Genomic DNA, 20,118 nt, shown 5'->3' on the forward strand with positions numbered 1-20,118 from the left:
TGAAAGTTGAGAGCTGTACTTTGTAGTGGCACTGAGAAAAGTTAAAGACCTAGACCACAAATGCAGGAACCAAAAAGAAAGTTTTCCCATCTTTCAGGTAAGTCTCAATTTTCCATAGGTACAATACAACTGCTGGTAAAAGTGAAACTGAGATTTCTTGCTGGGAAATTCTTCAACCTTCCCTTGTTACATAATGATTCAGGGATGGTAAGTGACAGCACGTTCCTGTCAAAGTGAAATAAATCCTCACGTGTGTTTGATCAGCCATTCAACCCTCTTACCTTGCATATTTTCTGCTTGAAATGCAGAGACCTAAGGAAGCCCAAGAAAGGAAGATAAGCTGGATGGTGTGGCCTTAGTTTACGTCTTCGCTTTTCTGCAGAATCAACAGTACTTTAGACTTGTTTGGAAGATAGACAATGAACTTATTTTTCGTTTGTACAAAATAAAACCATTTTCACAAAACAAGTTGAATATCACCAACAGAAACTTAGCTCACTTTGATCTAAACTGGAATATATTAAGAACACAACGAACAAGAAATATCCTTCCAATTGCCTTTCCCTTACGAAAGAAAGATAATGCAAAACCCATTGTATCATCTCACAGAACTAGGTACTAATAGAAGCATAAATGAATTAACAGAAAATAAATAGTGTTCATCACAAAAAAGACAGTATTAACTGTAACTACTTGAAAGATTTTTGAATAGTAAAGAGTAGAAATATGTGGAAGTTTTGCAAATTCAAAGTACTAAACACTTGCACATCATATCTTACCTGATCTGATTGTGGACATCTCAACCTTACCACTTGGATAAGAAAATTTTGGTAGTATCTCATGTGTTTTAGCAACACTTTTCTCCAAAGAAGCATTTGTTTCCTCAGAATTTTGTTCTTTCAGCTCATCACTTTCGCAACTTGCATCAGTGCTTCTTTTATAACTTGTTAAGCTGATCTCCTGACCATGGAATGCAGGTTCCATTGAAACAGATGTTCTTGTTATTTTGTCAATGGACTCTGTCTCATTTTCTGCAGTTCGTTCTACGTTTTCATCCATACTTTGCTCTATTTTCCCCTCCATAACTTCCCGTTGAATTATAACATTACTGTGTAATTTATGACTTGAGTAAAATGCAAGATCCAATGGAGCCTCATCATCTATCCCACTTGGGGGCCACTCTACTAGTTCCGAAGTACCTCTGCAAGTCTCAGCATCAACTTGCATGGCAGTAGACTGGTCCAAATCCTTGTCCTCAGGGCAAACAACAGAACCAGAAGGAATTTCATGATCCACTATGGTTTTTTCCCTCTCACCACCAGCGCAATCAGTGTGATATTTTGTATAAGATTTATCATTAGCAAGGATTTCACTAGACTGGCATGGGCCCTGATCCTCAAGACTAGTGCCAGAAAGCTCTACACCATGGATAAGAGCAGAGCATGATAACTTGGCACTAATACCAGAAGTTGAAGGAATACTGTCACCCACAATGAGGTTCAGCCTGCGTGATTCTGTTGTATCTACTTCCATCGCATCCTGCACAAATTCAACATGCTTAGCAGAAGAACCTGGACCAGCCTGCATGAAAGGATTCGGAACAACTTTACTGTCTCCGGTCTTTGCAAGAACAGCATTTTGATAATATGAAGATGCAGGCAGGATAGACTGGCCACAATCTAATAGAACTTCAGTTCTGTCAATTTGTAATGTCTCTTCTTGGGTTTGGGATGGGATTTGTTCATGGTCACCAGACTGTTCTGACAGTTTAGCAAATACAGACACATCAAAATCGTGAGGTTCTTCGTGTAACCCTTCCATTACACCACATATGGGTGAACCAGGACGTTCATCAAAGTTGGAAGAAGATTCCAGCTGATTTAGCCCTCCTTCAGATGATACAGAAATCCCAGCAATCCAATCAACAAGCTTGAATTCTGTTGAAGTCAACTGTTCATTTGGTAAAAGTCTGTCGACTCTGATTGTTTCTTTGTAGAAATGTTTCTTCCTCAGAGCCTTCAAAACAAGTGACCTGGCGATGAGCAAACAGTATCACATTGCAATTCAAGGAGCATTTGCTTCCTTACTAAATAGAAAGTAGGTGACACAAATTGATAGAGCGGCTGGTTGCAGGTTGCAATCAGAAATCTGAAACTAAATAAAACAAAAGGCTGCTAAATATATACCAACACTACAAGATGCTCCTTTGCAAAGGGGTTACTGAAATACAATACGTATTCAAGCCGAAACTAACCGAATCAGTAAGTTATGCATGCAACGAGCTATCATGATTTCTGAAATAAGGTGATTGGCAAATGGAGAAGTGACCTGCAGTTTGTGGAGATAGCAGCTTTTGCTCGGTTGATGGGAAGGCCAAGCAAATAGGCAGATAGATTGATGACATCATATGGCCCTCTGATCTGGGAAGCAGTATGAGCAGCGCTTGAGATAATGAGATTCTTTCCTTTAGTCCAGTCCACCAGGAGCTGAAAATTAGTAGAATGCATTATTATGTAAGTACAAGTGCTGTATATGGTTGCAAAGTGTTCGGAAAAACAATACTGATTGACCTTGACTTCAGCTAGGAGGTTTCTCTTGGCATTGATGTCAGTAGAAATGAGTGGGGAGTAGGCAATCTCAAAATGCAGCCCCTTTTGCAGCGCAAGCTTTAGCATGGGGAGCTTGATGCGGAAGGGCAGCTTACTGTGGGAGGAGAAGTCGATGGAGATGAGATCAAGATGCTGAGCAGAGAGGGGAGCCTGGCAGAGATGGTCGAACGCGGCCTGGGTGAGGGGGCGGGCCGCGACGAGGTCGTAGGTGCGGAGGAGGCGGGCGGCGGAGGGCGCGAGGGCGGAAGCGGCGGCGGCAGCGGAGTCGAGGGAGAGGGTGATGCGGGTGTACTGGCGGAAGGGCTCGGAGGCGGGGGAGGCGAGGCGGCGGCGATGGAGAGCGGCGGAGGGCGGGAGCGGGAGAGAGGAGAGTGGCGGGAAAAGCTCGGTACGGCAGCGGTGGGAGTCGGCGAGGAGGCCGCGGTGGGTGCGGTCGAGAGCGACGGCGGCGTAGCCGAGCTCGAGAGCGCGGGCCGTGGCGGCTAAGAGTTGGAGGCGGGAGGAGGAGGGGTTTGAGCTGTCATCGCCGCCACCGCCAATGGACGAGGAGGAGGATGGGAGGAGGCTGAGATCGTAGAAGAGGAGCGGCGGCGCCATTCGTTACAGCAACTGCGGCGGCGCGGCAAACAACGCGGGGAGAGGGAGGGAGGAGGAGGAAGGAAGAAGAGAAGGCTAGGAACAGGCCCGTAAATAACAACAGGAGGCAGCCCAGGCCCACGTTCTCGAACTCGGCCCGCGTAGGATGCAGCCCAGGCCCGGGTTAGAAATGATTCAGGCCACCCTGGGCCAGCTGGATGCCAAGGCCGGCAAGGTGAGCACACACGACCAGACACATCACGCCAGGCCAACTTTTTTATTTTGTAGCTATTTTTTCGAAAGATTCTCGCAAACAGATTTCTGGTGGAAACATCTCAAAATCTGCACCCTTAGCTTGGCACCATCATTACATGTCTCGACGCCAGAGTGTTTGGCGCCTAGGTCGTTGCGCTATTGGCGACGTGGATGATGACATGACCAAGCTTGGCGCCGACTTGTTACCTTATAGCTCTGGGTGTTTCAAATGAAACAAGTATAATGGTTCCGAAGAGCATGCAACAAACCACAATGTAGTTTAGTTGATTAGGACGCGTGCATCTTAACTAGGTTTGAACCTAGTGTTGAATCTTTTTTTCTTCATTTTTATTTAAGGGATTTTAATTTTTTTGCTTGGACCGGCGGCGGCCCCTCACGGCTCCACTCCACGCTGGGAGAATGTTGCGCCCGCGCATGACAGGGAGAGGGGCGGGTGCTCGATGGGGGTGAGATTGTGAGCGTGTGGCCGCGGCCGCACGCTCGGGCTCGCCGGAGGCGTCGCTGTCCCTGCGCCGCGTTTCGCTCGCGCAAGGCACCGTCGCACCGGTGCCGTGAGCGTGCCGCGTGGTGAATCAGACGGATGCGCATGTTTACCTAAACAGATTAACGATGGCGGCGTTTGGTAAAAGGATTTTTTTGAACGGCGTGCTTGTTTGATAGTAAAAGGATCGGACAGGGCCTTTCTGGAATTGGCAACGATCAATCGTGCGAGAACAGTGTCGAGTCAAAGGACAACGTGAAGGGGCTGCCGCCCAGGGCCCAAGCAAAAAAAAAAATAAAATTCCTTAAAAAATTGTAGCAAAAAAAGATTCAACGCCAAACCCAAAATGCACGGAACTGCACTATAATTTGTTAAATTATATGCTCTTCGAAACAATTATACTTGTTTCATTTGAAACGTTAAGAGTTATAGTAACAGCTCGATGCTAAGCTTTACGGCGCTAAACTTGCGCCTTAGATCTTGGCACCATCCACACCAAACTTGGCACCTTAGATCTTGACGCCATCCACGCTGGCGCTAAACCACCTGCTATGCTAGCATCCACGTCACCAATAGCGCAACGACCTAGACGTCAAACACTCTGGCGTCGAGACATACAAACTTGATGCTACCAATAGTGATGCCAAGCTAAGCTAAGGGTCGAGATTTTAAAATGTTTCCACCTATTCGTGAGAATCTTTTGAAAAAAAAGGCTAAAAAATAAAAAAATGGGTCATGCAAGGCATCCCACATATCAAAACACATGACCTGGCAAACCATACAGTTATATTGTTTTGTTTCCTTTTACCTCCGAAACAAATAAAACAGTAGCTTCAACTACTCAACAGCTCATCCATCGTTCCACTAGCAAGTTAACAAGCTTGTCAGCTCCTCGTCCGACAGCGCCGAGGGTGCAACTATGATCTGTTGTACCACAAAGCCAGCCTCCTGGCAAGCCCTGTGGAGAAGCTCCACCTGCGCTTCCCCATCTGGGCACAGCGCAACCACCGCGCCCCCGCTGCCTGTGAACTTGGATGACGCGCCCACGGAGCGTGCCACCTCCACCATCTTTATGTTCACTGAACCAAGTACATCATCTCCAAACATTTCTCTACAATTACCACATAAAACTCAATTCGCATTCCAAAACCATGCATGTGCTCAGGTAGGCGCATTAAACTTACCTTCGTAGATCGAAGTTCCTATTCATAAGCCTCGCAAGCTCAGTATAATCCTTCTGCAGCAAAGCCCTGTGGCCATCAAGCGCTAGCTGCGCTACTTCCTTCATACGTGATATTATGAACTCGTCACCATCAAACCATCTTTGCCTAACAGTGCTGTGGACCTACGATATAAAACATTGATGGCTGTTGATTTGGAGGACTGAAACATCTCAATCTTATTTTGTGGTGGCATGACAAAATTTAAGCATGAATTGTAGTGTATTGATTTAATTCAATAACAACCTTGCCAGAGTCACTGGGGTTCTCTGCATAGATGAGGTATAGAGGAGGAAGCAGATTGGCATCCAAACGCCTGTATATGCCATGACCCAGCTTGTCCATATGCTCCTTGCTAAAATCCTGAGTAAAAAAAATGAAACTTAAATAATAGAGTTCGCACTAGGTAGCAGTATGTATGCTGTATGCAGGCGCTTAACTGCCAATAACGAATGCTTGTATCGCGTACCATATAAACCAGTCCCCCATAAACCTGTGCTACTCGGTCCTGAAGTCCAGCAACAATTCCAAGCTCTTTCTCAGCATCGAGAATCAGATTAGGTCTCAATTCAACTTTTATTAAATGCCTGACATCATAGAAGTCAAGAAGGCAGCTTAGAGCAGCACAAACAATCGCGCTTGAACCAGATAGCCCAGCCTACAGAACAAAATTGTCAAGATAATATGTATTAATCTCCAACTCATAAACATATCAATAAAATGTTATAGCTAGGACTTATCTACAGTGCTTCAGGAAAACACAGCTAAAATCTTTTTATGTTGTTAGTTTTCAAGGATAATGGTATCTTTTCACCAGCTATCACACATAGCAATATGAATAGAAGCAGCCAATATGCAATGGGAGCAAAAGAGGCGAACAAAGGAAGAGGATTTCGAGTAGTTACCTGCCGAGGAATATTAGTATCGTAGGATAAGGTGAAATTTTCAGCTTTTAGACTGATGTTATTTTGAATACAGTGATTGTAGAAAACTTTACAGATAGCCATCAGCAGCCGAACACCTCCATAATATCCTTCACTTTGCAAACGATTCACCTAAACAAAAAGGGAAAGGAATTAATACTTGACAAAAATTATTTGCTTAAATGATGGTAAAGGCATAGTTAAGTGCCTTCATGTTTCAGTAACTATTGAGTTGCAAGCACCAACCAGTTCAACCTAAAAGCTTAAGCTGATAGGGAAAGGTGGGCAATTCACTTATACTTCAACACTCCCCCTCACGGGCAGGCTCGCTCAAACCGCATATGGAAATTGGAGTGGGCTGCAATTATTTTATTTTAATCATGCCCGCTAGGATTCGAACTCGAGACCTCTGGCCCTGATACCATATTGATTTGCATGCACCAACCAGTTCAACCCAAAAGCTTAAGCTGATAGGGAAAGGTGGGCAATTCACTTATAATCCAACAGTAACACCTATCACTGAATATATTTCTTCTTAGCCAAATGAAACCTGATCCAAATGCTTTGCCCTTGTATGCATACCTCCAAAAATAGTAAACAGAAAAGTTGCCTTGATAACAATACCAGGCTCACTCCAGTCGGGTTAGGAAGATAAGGCCCATTTATATTGAAAATAGTTAAAGAAAAAATTGCCTTGCGCCAAAATTTCAGAAAGACACGCTTTTTCTGTATTGTAACTTCGTAAGATTTATTTTTTTAGCATACGAGGGATGGGTGTTCTGATGTTACAATTCAAATAGAAAAATAGATTTATCAGTTGTGTTCCTGTTCAGCACATAAATTGAAAATGTGCACATAAGAGAGGTGTACAAATACATTCTATGATTGGGTTTGCTTGACAAAATTACAATGCTTGATCTGTTCCAATAATGTAACTCGAATCATGAAGAATGATCATCTTGCCCCTGGCTAAGGGTGAAGAAAAGAATAATAGATAAACTTATGATATGTCATCAGAGAGGATGACATGGCTGTACGATTTAAAACCAGCATAAGATTTGGCCAAAAGAGGCCTAGATAAGATAAAAGAAACACGAGAACATATTCTTTAATTGTGTTTTCTGGAATTGTATAAAATCAAATCCCACATTACAAGGAATTTTCTGACTCCAACCGTTCAATATAAAGCAATTCTGGAAAAAAAAAGATCATTATCTTATCTTCAGAAAAAAAAAAGAGGATGGTGGGTGGAAAAGAAGAGGAAGCACTTATTCTCGAGCTAGTGCTCTGTCTGCAAGTCAGCTAGTATGCCGAGAAGCTTTAGAAGGGTCAGCTTGGCAATAAAGAGGACCATCCCTCCTTTCTAAGCGTCAAGAACGAAGTCAAGGCGACGAAAGAAACGAGTAATTAAGTTGAAGACTATTGTTCCTCCATCTGGATCAACTCCTCGGAGGTAAGGTAAGTACTGCTGCAGCTTCAGGTTATCAGATCAAATACTCTTGCTGTTTGCTCTGTTGTCTTGTTCTTTTGGTTGTAAATGACGTCTATTAGTGGTATGAATTGGCTATCCAAGTATCCATGTTTAGGGACCCTAGCAACAATAATCCTGCAGCTGAATGTAAATCTCTACTAGTGGAATGGAAGAATAGACATACAGATCGATTGAATTGATAGCAAGAAGGAGTCGCTTACGAGGTGGGGGAGGGAGGGGAAGGCGACGAGGTCGTGGTGCGGGTGAGGCTGGATGAGCAGCTCGGCCGAAGGGCGGAGGCGGACGGTGGCGGAGAAGTCGGCGATGGCGAAGGACAGAGCCCTGCCGCCGTATACGTCGCTGGGGTTGCCCAGGAGCCCCACCCGCGCGTACGCCCGCCGCTCCAACACCATCTCCGCCGCCGCCATCTCCTCCTCCTCTCGTGCTGAGCGGGTAGATCGAAGATTCAGAGCGAGAAGATAAATAAATATCATTATTGTTACACGATGCCGTTCGGTTTAGCCGGAATGGTCCGGAAGGAGGTCCGGATTGATAGTTTTGAATCCGGTCCACGGCAAAACTCACCTCAGGTAATCATGAATATAACTCGTGTGTTCTAATAGGATTGGTTTGTCAAGCCACCTAATGATCATGCCATGGCCTGCCATAACATACTAAAATGACCATCCATTCCTTATTATTTAATACGGCAAACAATAAAAAGTTGCAATAGCATCCAAAGAGAGAACCTTTCACCTTATAATGCATTCGTCATTGGAAAACTAGGCTATAGTCCCTGTTGGGATGAGGAGTTACTAGTTGCTCTATCAAGGTGTCACACAACATTTGTGAATATTTATTTTAAGACCTAATGCAACCCAAAAATGAAAAAAATTATCCTTATGAGAACAATTAATTTCTTGTTATATAGAACATAATCATGTTCTAGCTATAAAAAAACAAATTTCAATTGACTTGATCATGCTAGTACATAGAACCAATAGAAGTTTGGGATGAGCTTATCAATAAGTAGCTTGTTTGAGTTTGCTAAACTTAGCCTGCTTAAAGATAGCTATTTCTTAACCACACAATCTGTGTTGCCATGCATACATGCAAACAATACCACACAAAAATGTGTGCCTTCAAATTAAGCTATCCACACAATGGGGCACCTGCTTATCTTTGACCATTTCTAAATATAAATTGCTTATGTACACAATGTTTTATGCCTTAGTGCTACTGCTTCATTTTCATAGCAAATGGCCGACATTTGTATCAAGTATGAAGAGGTCAATTTATCTTGTCTATTCTTTTAATTAGAACTTAACTTATCTGGATAATTTTTATATTTTGTTGTGATGATATAAACAACCATTCAATAAATTTGCATACCAAGTTTCTTCTCAATATCATCTATTCGAATTTTTCTATTGTAGGAATATATTTTGAATTCACGAGGAATGAATTTGTTTACATGTCAATGGAGACCTTCAAACTATGAACCGAAAGCCCTCATATTTCTATGCCATGGTAACTAAGAGGGGTTGTTGATACGATGTTGTTTTCAATTTCCAATGCAACTTTAATGAAGAGTGAAGTTGTCCTTTTTCACATTATTTGATTCGGTTCTTTTATTCTACTTTTTAGGATACGCTATGGAATGCAGCATTTCAATGAGAGGTAAATACCATAATGATGTGACTTTCATGCACTACTTTATTTCAAAAATTAATCATATGACTATGTCTTGGTCACAAATGAATGGCAATGGGTTTAGACCAAGTATGGTACAATTTATGATAGATATAAATCACATCAACTACTCTCCGTGTATTCTTATTAGGGTATGGTATATAGAATCATTATAATTTTAATGAACCTAGCATAAATATATAAATTTTTCATAATTAGCTTATACATCTTGAGATTGTTGCTTTTAGGCACAGGTGCTAGGTTGGCGCATGCAGGATTTGCTGTGCATGGAATGGATTATGAAGGCCATGGAAAGTCCTCTGGACTTCAGGGCTATATTACAAGTTTCAATGACATTGTAGTTGATTGCTCGAAGTACTTTGCAAGTGTTTGTGGTATGCATAACTAATGTAATCACCTATTCTAAGCTCCATTAATACTTCCCATATGGTTAATTATGAAAGCTTTTGGTTATGACGCCACATGCTAACTGTATTTTATAAGAAGACACCTATACATTTTCTCTTATGACCACTTCAAATTCTTTTATGAAAAACATATCTCATATAGATATAATGGACATTAAATTTCTAGCACTCAACTACCGCACATAATATTTGTATATCTGCATTAACATTTTTCAAACATTAATACTATGATTCCCCCTTGTATAGAGAAAGTAGAGTACAAGAACCAAAAGAGATTCTTGCTTGGAGAATCCATGGGGGGAGCTGTTGTGCTTATGCTTCATAGGAAGGAACCTACTTATTGGGATGGGGCCATTTTAGTTGCTCCAATGTGCAAGGTTACTTTCCAACAATTTTGATTTGTTGCCAACAGCTGTTTTGTCATAGTGTCATTTATACATATTTAAGACTAAATATCTGATCATGATGAAATTTAATTGCCTATTGGTTACCATTCACACAGATTGTAGAAGATATGAAGCCTCACCCCATTGTGATTTCTATTCTAAGCAAGCTCAGCAATGTGATCCCTACATGGAGAATCATCCCCAATGAAGATATCATTGATAGGGCGATTAAAAGCGAGGAATGGCGTGAAGAGGTGTGAGGAAAAGATAGGAATGCTCAAACCTAAAAGATGATTTAATTTTTGAAATACTTTTTTTGTGGAACTGCTAGTTATTACCATTATTTATTATCAGGTAAGAAATAATCATTATTGCTACAAGGGAAAGCCTAGGCTAAAGACCGGTTATGAACTTTTCATGGCAAGCTTGGATATTGAAAACAATCTTGACAAGGTATGAGCAAGGCTTGGAATGGAACTTTTTATCAAAATATCACTGAGATTAATTGTGTTCTGGATACCATAAATGTCATACAAAACACCTTTTCTTTTTACCAAATCAGGTAGTTAACTCATATGTGGGCTACTTAAAGGTACTTCATTTAGCTCAATAATCATAATCTGTGCATACTAATTTTACGTGGAAATGTAATGCAATGCAAAGTATGCAATATTAACAGAAGTTTTTTCGAAGTATAAAAATCATATATGTTCGCACAACTGATCTGTCACCATGTTAATAAATTAGCATCCATCAGCTAATAAAACTACTTTTTATTATATGGTGCATTAATATTCTATTATTCTTGTAATTGTTCAAAAATAGGTTACTCTACCGTTCATCATAGTCCACGGTGGTGGTGATGCTGTGACCGACCCATCTGTAAGTGAGGCGCTATATACATTAGCGGAGAGCAAGGATAAGACACTAAAGTTGTACCCAGGGATGTGCCATGCTTTGACTTCTGGTGAACCTAAGGAGAACATTGATATTGTGTTTTCAGACATCATCAAATGGCTGAATGAGAGGGTATCAACTTCGTAACTTAAGATGCTTACAGTTAACATTAGATCAGATAGTGACTTTAGTGAAAACAAACAAACGCTATACCGTCTTGTATGTAATGTCTTATATACAGCAGCTGTAACGAAAATGTTGGATATCAAATTGTTGATGTGAGTGCTAGTTTGTAGTTACATATACATAGTTGCGTGCAAAACATGTAGGAAGATGACACCCATCTGTGGATGTACGAATGGGGTAGCGCTGGCATATGTAAGATGCTCCTCGTCTCACAAGTCACCGTCATGGACGTTATTAATTCTTAGCTTATATAAAATATGCGTGTTTCTTTAAAAAAAGCTAGTATCAGCAAGCTAACTAAGGAAAACAACATCCAACATTGCCTTGAAGTAAGAAGAATGGGCTCTAGTTGGTTGAGAGGTCCCCTTCATCGGCTGATGGAGACCCATTGCGTCAAGGTGTCTCTTTGAATTTTGAAAGAAAAAGATCTGGTTTATTTTGGTTCCATATCCCTGGGTCTCCTTCTCAATTATGGTTTCCTGCTTTTCCGGCCGGCCCTGCTAGCTAGCAGTTGAAGATGATCGATCGAGTTGAATAATCTTGTCCGTCGTTGATCGGAACATTCAACTCCGGTGGTCTTCTTCTCTTCATCAATTCCCCGGCCGCCGCAGCGTTTCTCCATCTCCCTCCCTGTGTCTCCGCGCGCGATGAGCAGCAGCAACGGCGGCGGAGATGATGGCGGCGAGGACGACGTCCTGGACCACGAGTACCAAGAGGTATGATGCGTGCATGTGATGGAGTTGGTTATTATGTCCATGGATCACGGATCTATCCATACATCTATATGCTAGGAGTACGTGAGGAACTCGCGGGGGATGAGCCTCTTCGCCTGCAGATGGCTGCCTGGGAAGAAGAGGAATAAGGATGCTCGTCCTCCCAAGGCGCTCGTCTTCCTCTGCCACGGCTACGCCGTTGAGTGCGGCGTGACCATGCGCGGCACCGGCGAGCGCCTGGCCCGTGCCGGGTACGCCGTGTACGGCCTAGACTACGAGGGCCACGGCCGCTCCGACGGCCTGCAGGGCTACGTCCCAGACTTCGAGGCCCTCGTCCAGGACTGCGACGACCACTTCGCCTCCGTCGTCCGCTCCCACGGCGCCACCGTCAGGCACCGCTTCCTGCTCGGCGAGTCCATGGGCGGCGCCGTCGCTCTCCTCCTCCACCGCGCACGCCCCGACTTCTGGACGGGCGCCGTGCTCGTGGCGCCCATGTGCAAGATCGCCGACGACATGCGGCCTCACCCCGTGGTCGTCAGCATCCTGAGGGCCATGACCTCCATCATACCGACCTGGAAGGTCGTGCCCACCAACGACGTCATCGACGCCGCCTACAGGACGCAGGAGAAGAGGGACGAGATCCGGGGCAACCCCTACTGCTACAAGGACAAGCCGCGCCTCAAGACCGCGTCCGAGCTGCTCAAGGTCAGCCTGGACGTGGAGGCAAACATCCTGCACCAGGTGTCGTTGCCGTTCCTGATCGTGCACGGCGGCGCGGACAAGGTGACGGACCCTTCGGTGAGCGAGTTGCTGTATCGGTCGGCGGCGAGCCATGACAAGACGCTCAAGCTCTACCCAGGCATGTGGCATGCCCTCACCTCCGGCGAGTCGCCCAACAATATCTCGACAGTTTTCCAAGACATCATTGCTTGGCTGGACCACAGATCATCCCATACAACGACGTCGATGGAGGAGTTGCCGGAGGTGGAGCAGAAGGCCAGGCATGACGACCAACATCACCAGCAGCATGGCAACAAATAGCTAGCTGCTTTATATATACGTGTAGGATCCAATATAATTGAAGAGTTCAAATTAAATGAGATATTTTGTGGATATATACATGTATATCACTGTCAGTGATACCAGCTTAGCATCAGAAGACTCTAAAGACGACATTCGATGAAATCCATCAAATGTTCTATACATTAATGTTTGACACTCCAACCTGATCTTGTGTATGGATTAGTTCAGTTAGCTACCTCCTTTCTACAATCAAATGAAAGCTTGCTCCAATATGATGGAACATGGCGAATAATTTGCCCGGAAAGAAGGAAAAAAGAATAAATGTGTAATATAACCCAAGCATGAAGTTAGAACAGCAGAACGTGGATTTTTCACATGTGCATCAGACCACATGAGCTATCTGAGCTATTCATTTTTGAATCAATGGTAAGACGGATCATGGGTACATGAGAAGTATACGGGTAGGTGGTGAATCAACTATTGGATGGAGAGAAATCAACGGTTGAGATAAGTCATGCGGTCACATGCATGTACATATGGTTCTACATTTTCCAAATAGAGGAGGCTCAACCAAGTTTATAGGAGCAGCGCGGTACATTAGTTGGAGTGTTGGCCCAACTCGAGTTGGAGATTGACTACTAGATGATCCAAGGCCTGGCCCCTTGGCATGTCGAGGTTATTATCCCCGGTGGAAAAATCACCTTTAGTCCCGGTTGGTAGACCTCAAATCTCTCTAAAAGCCATCCGGGATAAATTTTTCGAGAAAAAACCAACTGAGATTAATTTTTTTTGAAAAAAATAAAAAAGCCGCTTGCTCCCACGCCTACCCGCCTCCGCCAGCTCCTCCTCCGCCCGCGTCGCTCCACCTCCTTCGCGCCCACCTCGCCACTCTGACTCCTCCGCACGCTCCACCGCTCCGCCTCCGCACCCGCCTCCGCGCCCGCCCGCGCCAGCTGAAGCGTCCCCACATAAGTAGAGACTAAATGTGATCCAATTATCAGTCCCAGGAGGCTGATAACACATTTATTCAACAGATAGTTCAGAAACCGTACAGCTCCCGAAGGAGCGGGCGGGCGAGCCACACCCAAAGTAAAACTAAAGCGATAACAATACAAATCCAAGTTGTAGTCCAGTCGGACTCTGGGCTGCAATCGGAACTATGCGTCAACGGAAGCATCTTGCAAAAGGGGCCAACACCGCAGGCAATGTTGGGTGCAGACGCAACCTCCTACTCGAAAACCTCGGCAACGAAGTCCGGATCCTCCTCTGAAGCAACAAAACAGGGGTGAGTACAAAAGTACTCAACAAGTCCAACCCCATCCACGAAGGGGGATATAGCAAGATTATGCACAGGATACAACAAGGATATGGTTAAGGTTTATTTGCAATAAAGCTAGATTTTGGACACATGTAGGGGTTTATTTCAAAGGATTTTCCCATGATGATACTCTTACCATTTGTGCACTGGCAATGATCCCTCGATACCTTAAAGGTACTGAAATTTCATTTCCAAGAATTTTTTAGTAATGTTTGTCACATGAGTTCTTTTTTTTAATTGATAATGGAGAAATTCAAATGAATTAGCTCCTGAACGACTAGAACCATATTTACACCTAGTCGCAGCAATTTCCTTAATATTGATATATCTTCGGTAGGCATGTGAGTGTGCAAAATCATTTCAATCCTATTAGCAGCGCATTGACTCAGAGCTAGGACTGGAATATTTTGTCTGCAAAAGATGCTTCCTCTAAGCCATAGGGAAGTATTTAGGTGCATCCCCTGCTCCGATTACCCCTTCATAATGAACATATATACATAAGAAACTTGCAGCTGTTGGAGATCAAGTCATCAGCTACTGAGGATAGAAGATTAAGCAATTAAAGAGGCAAGAAGATTTTGCTAATCACCTTCTGTTGCCTGGTTTGGTCACTCAATGGAACAAGCGGGTCTTCATTTTTCTGATTGATGAAACTGAAGATGCAATCAAGTAGAAGAACATCACACTGGATCATGTTGTATGTTCTACAGTAGTCAGTAGAATATATGGTTCCTATTTAGTTGATTGTAGTGACGAAATATGTATATGCAAATAGCTTTTGAAAATCAAACATGTTCCTCTTGTCATGTCTTCCTCCTGTACCTTGTATTTTCGTAGTCACGGAAACATATATGCATCTAAAGTAAATAATGATCAGACTAAAGTAACGTAATATTTGTTCTTATTTTCATACTATTATTGTCCGTTGGATGCTCCCACATATTACAATATTAATATTTTGTAGCCACATATTGCAATATTAATATTTTGTAATCCGTAGCAACGCACAGGCACACTCCTAGTTGAACTAACAAACACATAACGAAACACATCATATGGTCCATTTAGCAATTAAATCTTACAATTATTACTTACACAGTAGGCGACTTGAGAATGGAAATCAAGGAGCAAGACACGCATTGACTTATGAAAATGAAATCATATTTTTAAAATTCTCAATTTATATTTATATATATTAATCGTATTTGATATGAATTCTTTGGATTAGTTTAGACTATTAGATCTTCATAAAATCCAACGATCCATATTCTTCTCTTTTTTGATTAACGTGAGAATTTCTAGACCCTCTTTTTTGATTAACGTGAGAATTTCTAGATCCTCTCGACGACAAATGCGGTGGCTTTATTTAATTTAACTCGGCGACAAATGCGGTGGCTTTATTTAATTTAATATTGTTGTATTAAGATAATAGATAGGTTGCTGGTAGTAAAGTGCAAATTGGCAGGATGCATGTTCATCAACTGGAGTCCACCAAATAAAAGGCAAAAGAAAGAAAAGAAAGAAAAGGAAGATGAAAATGTGGTGCGTGCGTGCAGAGTGCGTGCGTGATCGATCGAGCTCAGCTGGGTGTCTTTAACCAACTTTGTTCTAGGTATGCCGGCCATGAGGAGGAAGAATTTAGGTAGAGGCGTCATCATGTGTCTGTTCCATGCACCCCAAAGGCCAAAGCCCAAAGCACATGCATGTTGATTCGCTGCTGCCTAGGGACGCCCCTGTCCGTGACGACCCGTACGCGCACGCGTACGGTGCATCCATCCCACTGGATACTTCTAGAGGAACATTCAAATCCTTTTATCTTGGTTAATATTAGGCTCGTGACTAAAGTAAATTTAGTTCCGGGTAAAAAATGAGGTACCGAAAAGACATCGACGGAAGGGGCTTTAGTCCCGATTGAAAAGACCTGGCACGGACGCCACCCCCTTTTATCCCGGTTGGAAATTCCAATCGGAGCAAAAGACCCCCTCTTTTATCCCAGTTGGTATTTGTTCCGGTTGGAGGCCAGCGGGGCGCACAAGAGGTGGGCCAGGGCGAGTGGTGGCCGCCGGCGGAGGCGGAGGCCGGCGGCGCGCGGGCAGTGGGTGGCGCGGGTGGCCGGCGGGCGTGGGGCTTTTTTTATTTTTTTTCGAAATTTTTTAGCCTCGGTTGGTACTAAAGGGCTAAAGATCCCTCCGTCTCGAAAATTTTTATCCCGGATGGCTTTTAGAGAGATTTGAGTCTATCTAACCGGTACTAAATGTGAGTTTTCCACCGGTGACATCTAAATCTCATTTATACACCAATATTGTTGAGTCGGAATTCTCGAAGGGACAAGTTTTGAACTCCAAACTATCCATTTATAAGAGCAACTCCAAACTATCCATTTAACTCTTTAGCCAAGTTTTGAAATCAGTTGTCTTGCATCGATTCCTTTTGCTGAGGGAAGCGAACCGATGGAAGCATAATTAATAATTATAATGCATTCTCTCCTTTAATTTGATTTAACTCTTGAGAGATGTGCTGCAACTTTAACCTTTGACTCCCTCCTGCGGCCATAAGCATCGCATGCGTACTCATCGATCTTCTGCTGGCTTCAATTCGATCCCAAATATAATGCGAATGGAATGGACCCGACGTTGGACTTGATTACTTCTCTCTATCTAGTAGTGGAATTGCAAATCCCAGCTAGCGCAGCATCCACTTATTCTGCATGCATGTCGACGTGGAAGGCATCACCTCCTCCCTCTACGTATATCTAGGTATACATGCATGCATATCATTATATATTAGTTCTAGCTTAGCAAATAAATTAAACACCTAAGTAAGCAGGTTTCATATGCTCTACAACATATGTGAACATATACAGATAATATATTACCTTATTTTGGACGTCCGTAAACAATTAAATACGTTAAAGCAGCTTAATTAGACTTTGCTTTTGATTATGGACTTTAAACTTTATTATTATTTTCTAAAAAAATATGCATACATATATGCTATGGATTATGAATGAGGGGTTTGTTTGGTCAATGTAAGGAGGGCCAAAAGTAGTGGAGTAGCGAGAATGGCCAGTAAGGTATCAACAAGCTGCTACCAACTATATAGTTAATAAGAAACCAGAAAGTTGTATAGATGCAGCACCACCAATTCAAAATATGCAAGTCAAGAATCTACCAAGAAAGCAGCACGCAATACCTAGTAGAGGTCATATATATTGGTGAATCAATTCCTATCAGCCAATATAATTGAACCAAGGACGCAGCAGCAGCTAGCCGCAGCGTCGCCGCCGATGGAGAAGAAGACATGCCCCGTGCACCTCCCGCGGGCAGCTCATGATTCTGCCCGGCAGCTGCTTGTGGGCCGCTGGCGCTCCTCCCTGGCGTCGGGCCTCCGCGCCGCCCTGGCCTGCATCATCGTGGGCCTCGTCTCCCTCTACGCGCCGCCCGCCGTCCGCCGCCACATCACCTTCCCGGCCTTCTCCTACGTCGTCACCGTCATCATCGTCACCGACGCCACCCTCGGCACGGCCCTGCGCGGCGCCGTCAGCGCGCTCCAGGCCACCCTCATGGGCGCCGCGCCCTCCGTGCTGGCGCTCTGGCTCGCACACCGCACCGGCGCCGCCGAGTCCGTGCTCGCCACGTCGGCCGTCGTGGCGCTCACGACCTTCGCGGTGGCGCTGCCGGAGTCGGTGGACCCCGTGGCCAAGCGGATCGCGCTGGGGCAGATCATCATCATCTACGTGGCCAGGTTCCACAAGGGGGACCACCCCACCCGCTCCTTTGCTGTGCTGCACCCGGCCAACGTGGTAGCGTGCACGGCGCTCGGGGTGGCAGCGGCGCTGCTGGCCGTGCTGCTGCCATGGCCGAGGCTGGCCACGGGGGAGGCCACCGACAAGGCAAGGGCGTACAGGGGGCTCGCGGCGGAGAGGGTCAGGGTCATGGTCGACGCCGCCATCATATTCATCGGCGGTGGGGAGGCGGCAGCGTGCACCCGCCAGCGGCGATGGCAGATGGCGGCGTGCATCTCGGAGGCCAACCGCCTGGCATCGGCGAGCGCCGCACTCCTCCGCCGCATGAACGCCATCAAGGAGGATGTGCAGTGGGAGCGACGACGAGCAATAGCAGTGGATTACGACGGGGTGGAGACGCCACTCACGGGAATGCAGATGGCGCTCAGTATGATGGTGATCGACGGAACAACTAACGACAGCAAGTGCAATAACCTGCTGCAACTGCAAGAGCATCATGCCGGCATCATGGCCATGAGGGACCACATACGCCTCGCCCTCCTCACGACGCCTGCCAACAAGCAGACTGCAAGCTTCGCCTCGAAGCCACCCTACTTGCCATTGCAGACGCAGCAGGATCCTTGCTGGCTGTTCCTCTTCTCGCTCTACCAGCTCCGAGGAGCAGCGGGCGGCTTGTTGCTCGCAAGTGATAATGGCGATGCCAACGCCAACAAGAAGATCGCGCCGGCAGCCGACCATGGCCATGGCCACCAGCACAAGAGCAGAGCAGACGAACAAGAGAAGACGGCCACCAAAGGCAACAAGAAGCTCGTGGCTGCTGCCAAGTGCGGCTTCTCGCTGGGCCTTGCCGTCCTGCTGGGCCTGCTCTTCAACAACGACCACGGCTTCTGGTCGGGCCTGATCGTGGCCACCACCATCTCCACGAGCCGCGACTCCACCTGGGCCGTAGCGGCCGCGCGCGCCCACGGCACGGCCCTGGGCTCCGTCTACGGCGCGGTGGGCTGCCTGCTCATCTCGCAGCAGCAGCTGAGTGGCATGATGGACCTGCGGCTCCTGGCGCTGGTCCCCTGGATGGTGGTCGCCACCTTCCTCAAGCGCAGCCGCGCCTACGGCCCCGCCGGCGGCGTGTCGGCCGCGCTTTCCGTCGTCATCATCATGGGCCGCCGCTACGACGAGACTCCCATGGCATTCACCGTCGCGCGCCTCGTTGAGACCTTCGTAGGAATCTCCTGCACCGTCATGGCGGACATCCTCTTTCAGCCAGGAGCGAGGCCGTCGGCGAAGGCGAGGGAACACCTCACCCGATGCATCGCCACCACGCTTCTTGCAGCCAGCTCTGCTGATGGCCCATCATCACAATCACAAGTGATCAGCAAGAGCCTGGCCCTGCTCAGGAGACACGCGGCGGAGGCCGGCGGCGAGCCCTCCTACCTGTGGCTGCCGCGGTTCCCGGCGGCCTGCTACGAGAGGATCCAGGGCAGCCTCGGCAGGATGGCGCGGCTGCTGCATCTCTACCGCCAGGCACGCGTGGCGGCGGGCGTGGAGGCTGATGAGGACATGATGAGGATCCACCGGTGTTTCAGCAGCATCGTCTCCACCTCCCTCAGGCACTGCCTCCGCATGCTGTCGTCATCACCACCACCTGCTGATCATCCTCACCATCATCAGGATGTCATCATCAAGGACGACGACCTTGAGGCTGGGGATGACTCCTCCTCCTCCTCCTCCTGCTGCTGCTGCAACAAGGAGGAGGAGGACGACCAGCAAGAGGCAACGACCCCGGGGGAGGTGGTGGGCGCCTTCCTAGCGCACGCAGCAGAGGCGGCGGCAGCGTTGCTGGACCTGGACGATGACGACGCCGGCGAAGCCGAAGCAGAGGGGGACGACAGGGGGCTGCTGGTCTGCTGCCTGGGCTCCATGGGCCTCTGCATGGGAGAGATCATCAGGGAGGCCCAGCGGCTGGAGGCGCACATCATCGACCTCAACAACCTGCAACCTCACTGACTGATATGAGTGATCATGTTCATGAGTAGAATCAATCATCATTCTTCCAGACTAGTCAAACCAGCATATTATTATCCTCATGTAACAAAGGTGGTGTCAGGAATACTTCTGAATTCCGGTGGATAAGATGAGCTTTTAGAAGATTTTATTGATTCCGTGTAGTTTGCTTT

General features: G+C 45.9%; 5 protein-coding genes across 9 annotated transcripts; 3 read left to right on the forward strand and 2 right to left on the reverse strand.

The window, feature by feature from the left end:
• Window positions 1-61: 61 nt before the first annotated feature.
• Window positions 62-3,257, reverse strand: LOC117862364 (uncharacterized). The gene is made up of 4 exons (XM_034745819.2): window positions 2,571-3,257; window positions 2,329-2,486; window positions 780-2,032; window positions 62-376 (listed from the first exon to the last, which is right to left on the reverse strand). Exons 1-4 carry the CDS (start codon window positions 3,204-3,206, stop codon window positions 261-263), a joined length of 2,163 nt encoding a protein of 720 aa, XP_034601710.1. The 5' UTR covers window positions 3,207-3,257; the 3' UTR covers window positions 62-260.
• Window positions 3,258-4,663: 1,406 nt separating this feature from the next.
• LOC117864049 (glucuronokinase 1) lies at window positions 4,664-8,050 on the reverse strand. Its single transcript, XM_034748020.2, has 6 exons — window positions 7,778-8,050; window positions 6,068-6,217; window positions 5,632-5,820; window positions 5,409-5,525; window positions 5,127-5,287; window positions 4,664-5,053 (listed from the first exon to the last, which is right to left on the reverse strand). Exons 1-6 carry the CDS (start codon window positions 8,048-8,050, stop codon window positions 4,807-4,809), a joined length of 1,137 nt encoding a protein of 378 aa, XP_034603911.1. The 3' UTR covers window positions 4,664-4,806.
• On the forward strand, window positions 7,339-11,247 carry LOC117864051 (caffeoylshikimate esterase). Of its 5 annotated transcripts, none has more exons than XM_034748023.2 (8): window positions 7,339-7,543; window positions 8,993-9,086; window positions 9,204-9,236; window positions 9,497-9,643; window positions 9,923-10,053; window positions 10,179-10,316; window positions 10,417-10,515; window positions 10,888-11,247. In XM_034748023.2, exons 2-8 carry the CDS (start codon window positions 9,017-9,019, stop codon window positions 11,104-11,106), a joined length of 837 nt encoding a protein of 278 aa, XP_034603914.1. In that variant the 5' UTR covers window positions 7,339-7,543; window positions 8,993-9,016; the 3' UTR covers window positions 11,107-11,247. The 5 variants fall into 5 exon arrangements, with proteins under 5 accessions (XP_034603914.1, XP_034603915.1, XP_034603917.1 ...); XM_034748024.2 differs by having other exon boundaries at window positions 7,339-7,538; XM_034748022.2 differs by lacking the exon at window positions 7,339-7,543 and adding an exon at window positions 8,013-8,146.
• A 134-nt stretch (window positions 11,248-11,381) lies between these two features.
• LOC117864050 (caffeoylshikimate esterase) lies at window positions 11,382-13,082 on the forward strand. The gene is made up of 2 exons (XM_034748021.2): window positions 11,382-11,861; window positions 11,937-13,082. Exons 1-2 carry the CDS (start codon window positions 11,793-11,795, stop codon window positions 12,897-12,899), a joined length of 1,032 nt encoding a protein of 343 aa, XP_034603912.1. The 5' UTR covers window positions 11,382-11,792; the 3' UTR covers window positions 12,900-13,082.
• Window positions 13,083-17,325: 4,243 nt separating this feature from the next.
• On the forward strand, window positions 17,326-20,100 carry LOC117864964 (uncharacterized). The gene has a single exon (XM_072294999.1). It carries the CDS (start codon window positions 17,486-17,488, stop codon window positions 19,946-19,948), a length of 2,463 nt encoding a protein of 820 aa, XP_072151100.1. The 5' UTR covers window positions 17,326-17,485; the 3' UTR covers window positions 19,949-20,100.
• Window positions 20,101-20,118: the final 18 nt, after the last annotated feature.

Source organism: Setaria viridis, chromosome 7 (genome assembly GCF_005286985.2).
Source record: "Setaria viridis chromosome 7, Setaria_viridis_v4.0, whole genome shotgun sequence".
NCBI classification, from domain to species: domain Eukaryota; kingdom Viridiplantae; phylum Streptophyta; class Magnoliopsida; order Poales; family Poaceae; genus Setaria; species Setaria viridis.

Coding starts and splice junctions, on each gene's coding strand:
- LOC117862364 (XM_034745819.2), bottom strand. CDS start 3,206: ATGGCGCCGCCGCTCCTCTTCTACGATCTCAGCCTCCTCCCATCCTCC. Junction 2,033..2,328: donor GCTATCTCCACAAACTGCAG/GTCACTTCTCCA, acceptor GCTCATCGCCAG/GTCACTTGTTTTGAAGGCTC. Junction 377..779: donor GATGTCCACAATCAGATCAG/GTAAGATATGAT, acceptor TTGATTCTGCAG/AAAAGCGAAGACGTAAACTA.
- LOC117864049 (XM_034748020.2), bottom strand. CDS start 8,050: ATGATATTTATTTATCTTCTCGCTCTGAATCTTCGATCTACCCGCTCA. Junction 5,821..6,067: donor ATACTAATATTCCTCGGCAG/GTAACTACTCGA, acceptor TTTGTTCTGTAG/GCTGGGCTATCTGGTTCAAG. Junction 5,288..5,408: donor ACCCCAGTGACTCTGGCAAG/GTTGTTATTGAA, acceptor TTTATATCGTAG/GTCCACAGCACTGTTAGGCA.
- LOC117864051 (XM_034748022.2), top strand. CDS start 8,063: ATGCCGTTCGGTTTAGCCGGAATGGTCCGGAAGGAGGTCCGGATTGAT. Junction 9,237..9,496: donor ATGCAGCATTTCAATGAGAG/GTAAATACCATA, acceptor TGTTGCTTTTAG/GCACAGGTGCTAGGTTGGCG. Junction 9,644..9,922: donor GTACTTTGCAAGTGTTTGTG/GTATGCATAACT, acceptor CCCCTTGTATAG/AGAAAGTAGAGTACAAGAAC.
- LOC117864050 (XM_034748021.2), top strand. CDS start 11,793: ATGAGCAGCAGCAACGGCGGCGGAGATGATGGCGGCGAGGACGACGTC. Junction 11,862..11,936: donor TGGACCACGAGTACCAAGAG/GTATGATGCGTG, acceptor TCTATATGCTAG/GAGTACGTGAGGAACTCGCG.
- LOC117864964 (XM_072294999.1), top strand. CDS start 17,486: ATGGAGAAGAAGACATGCCCCGTGCACCTCCCGCGGGCAGCTCATGAT.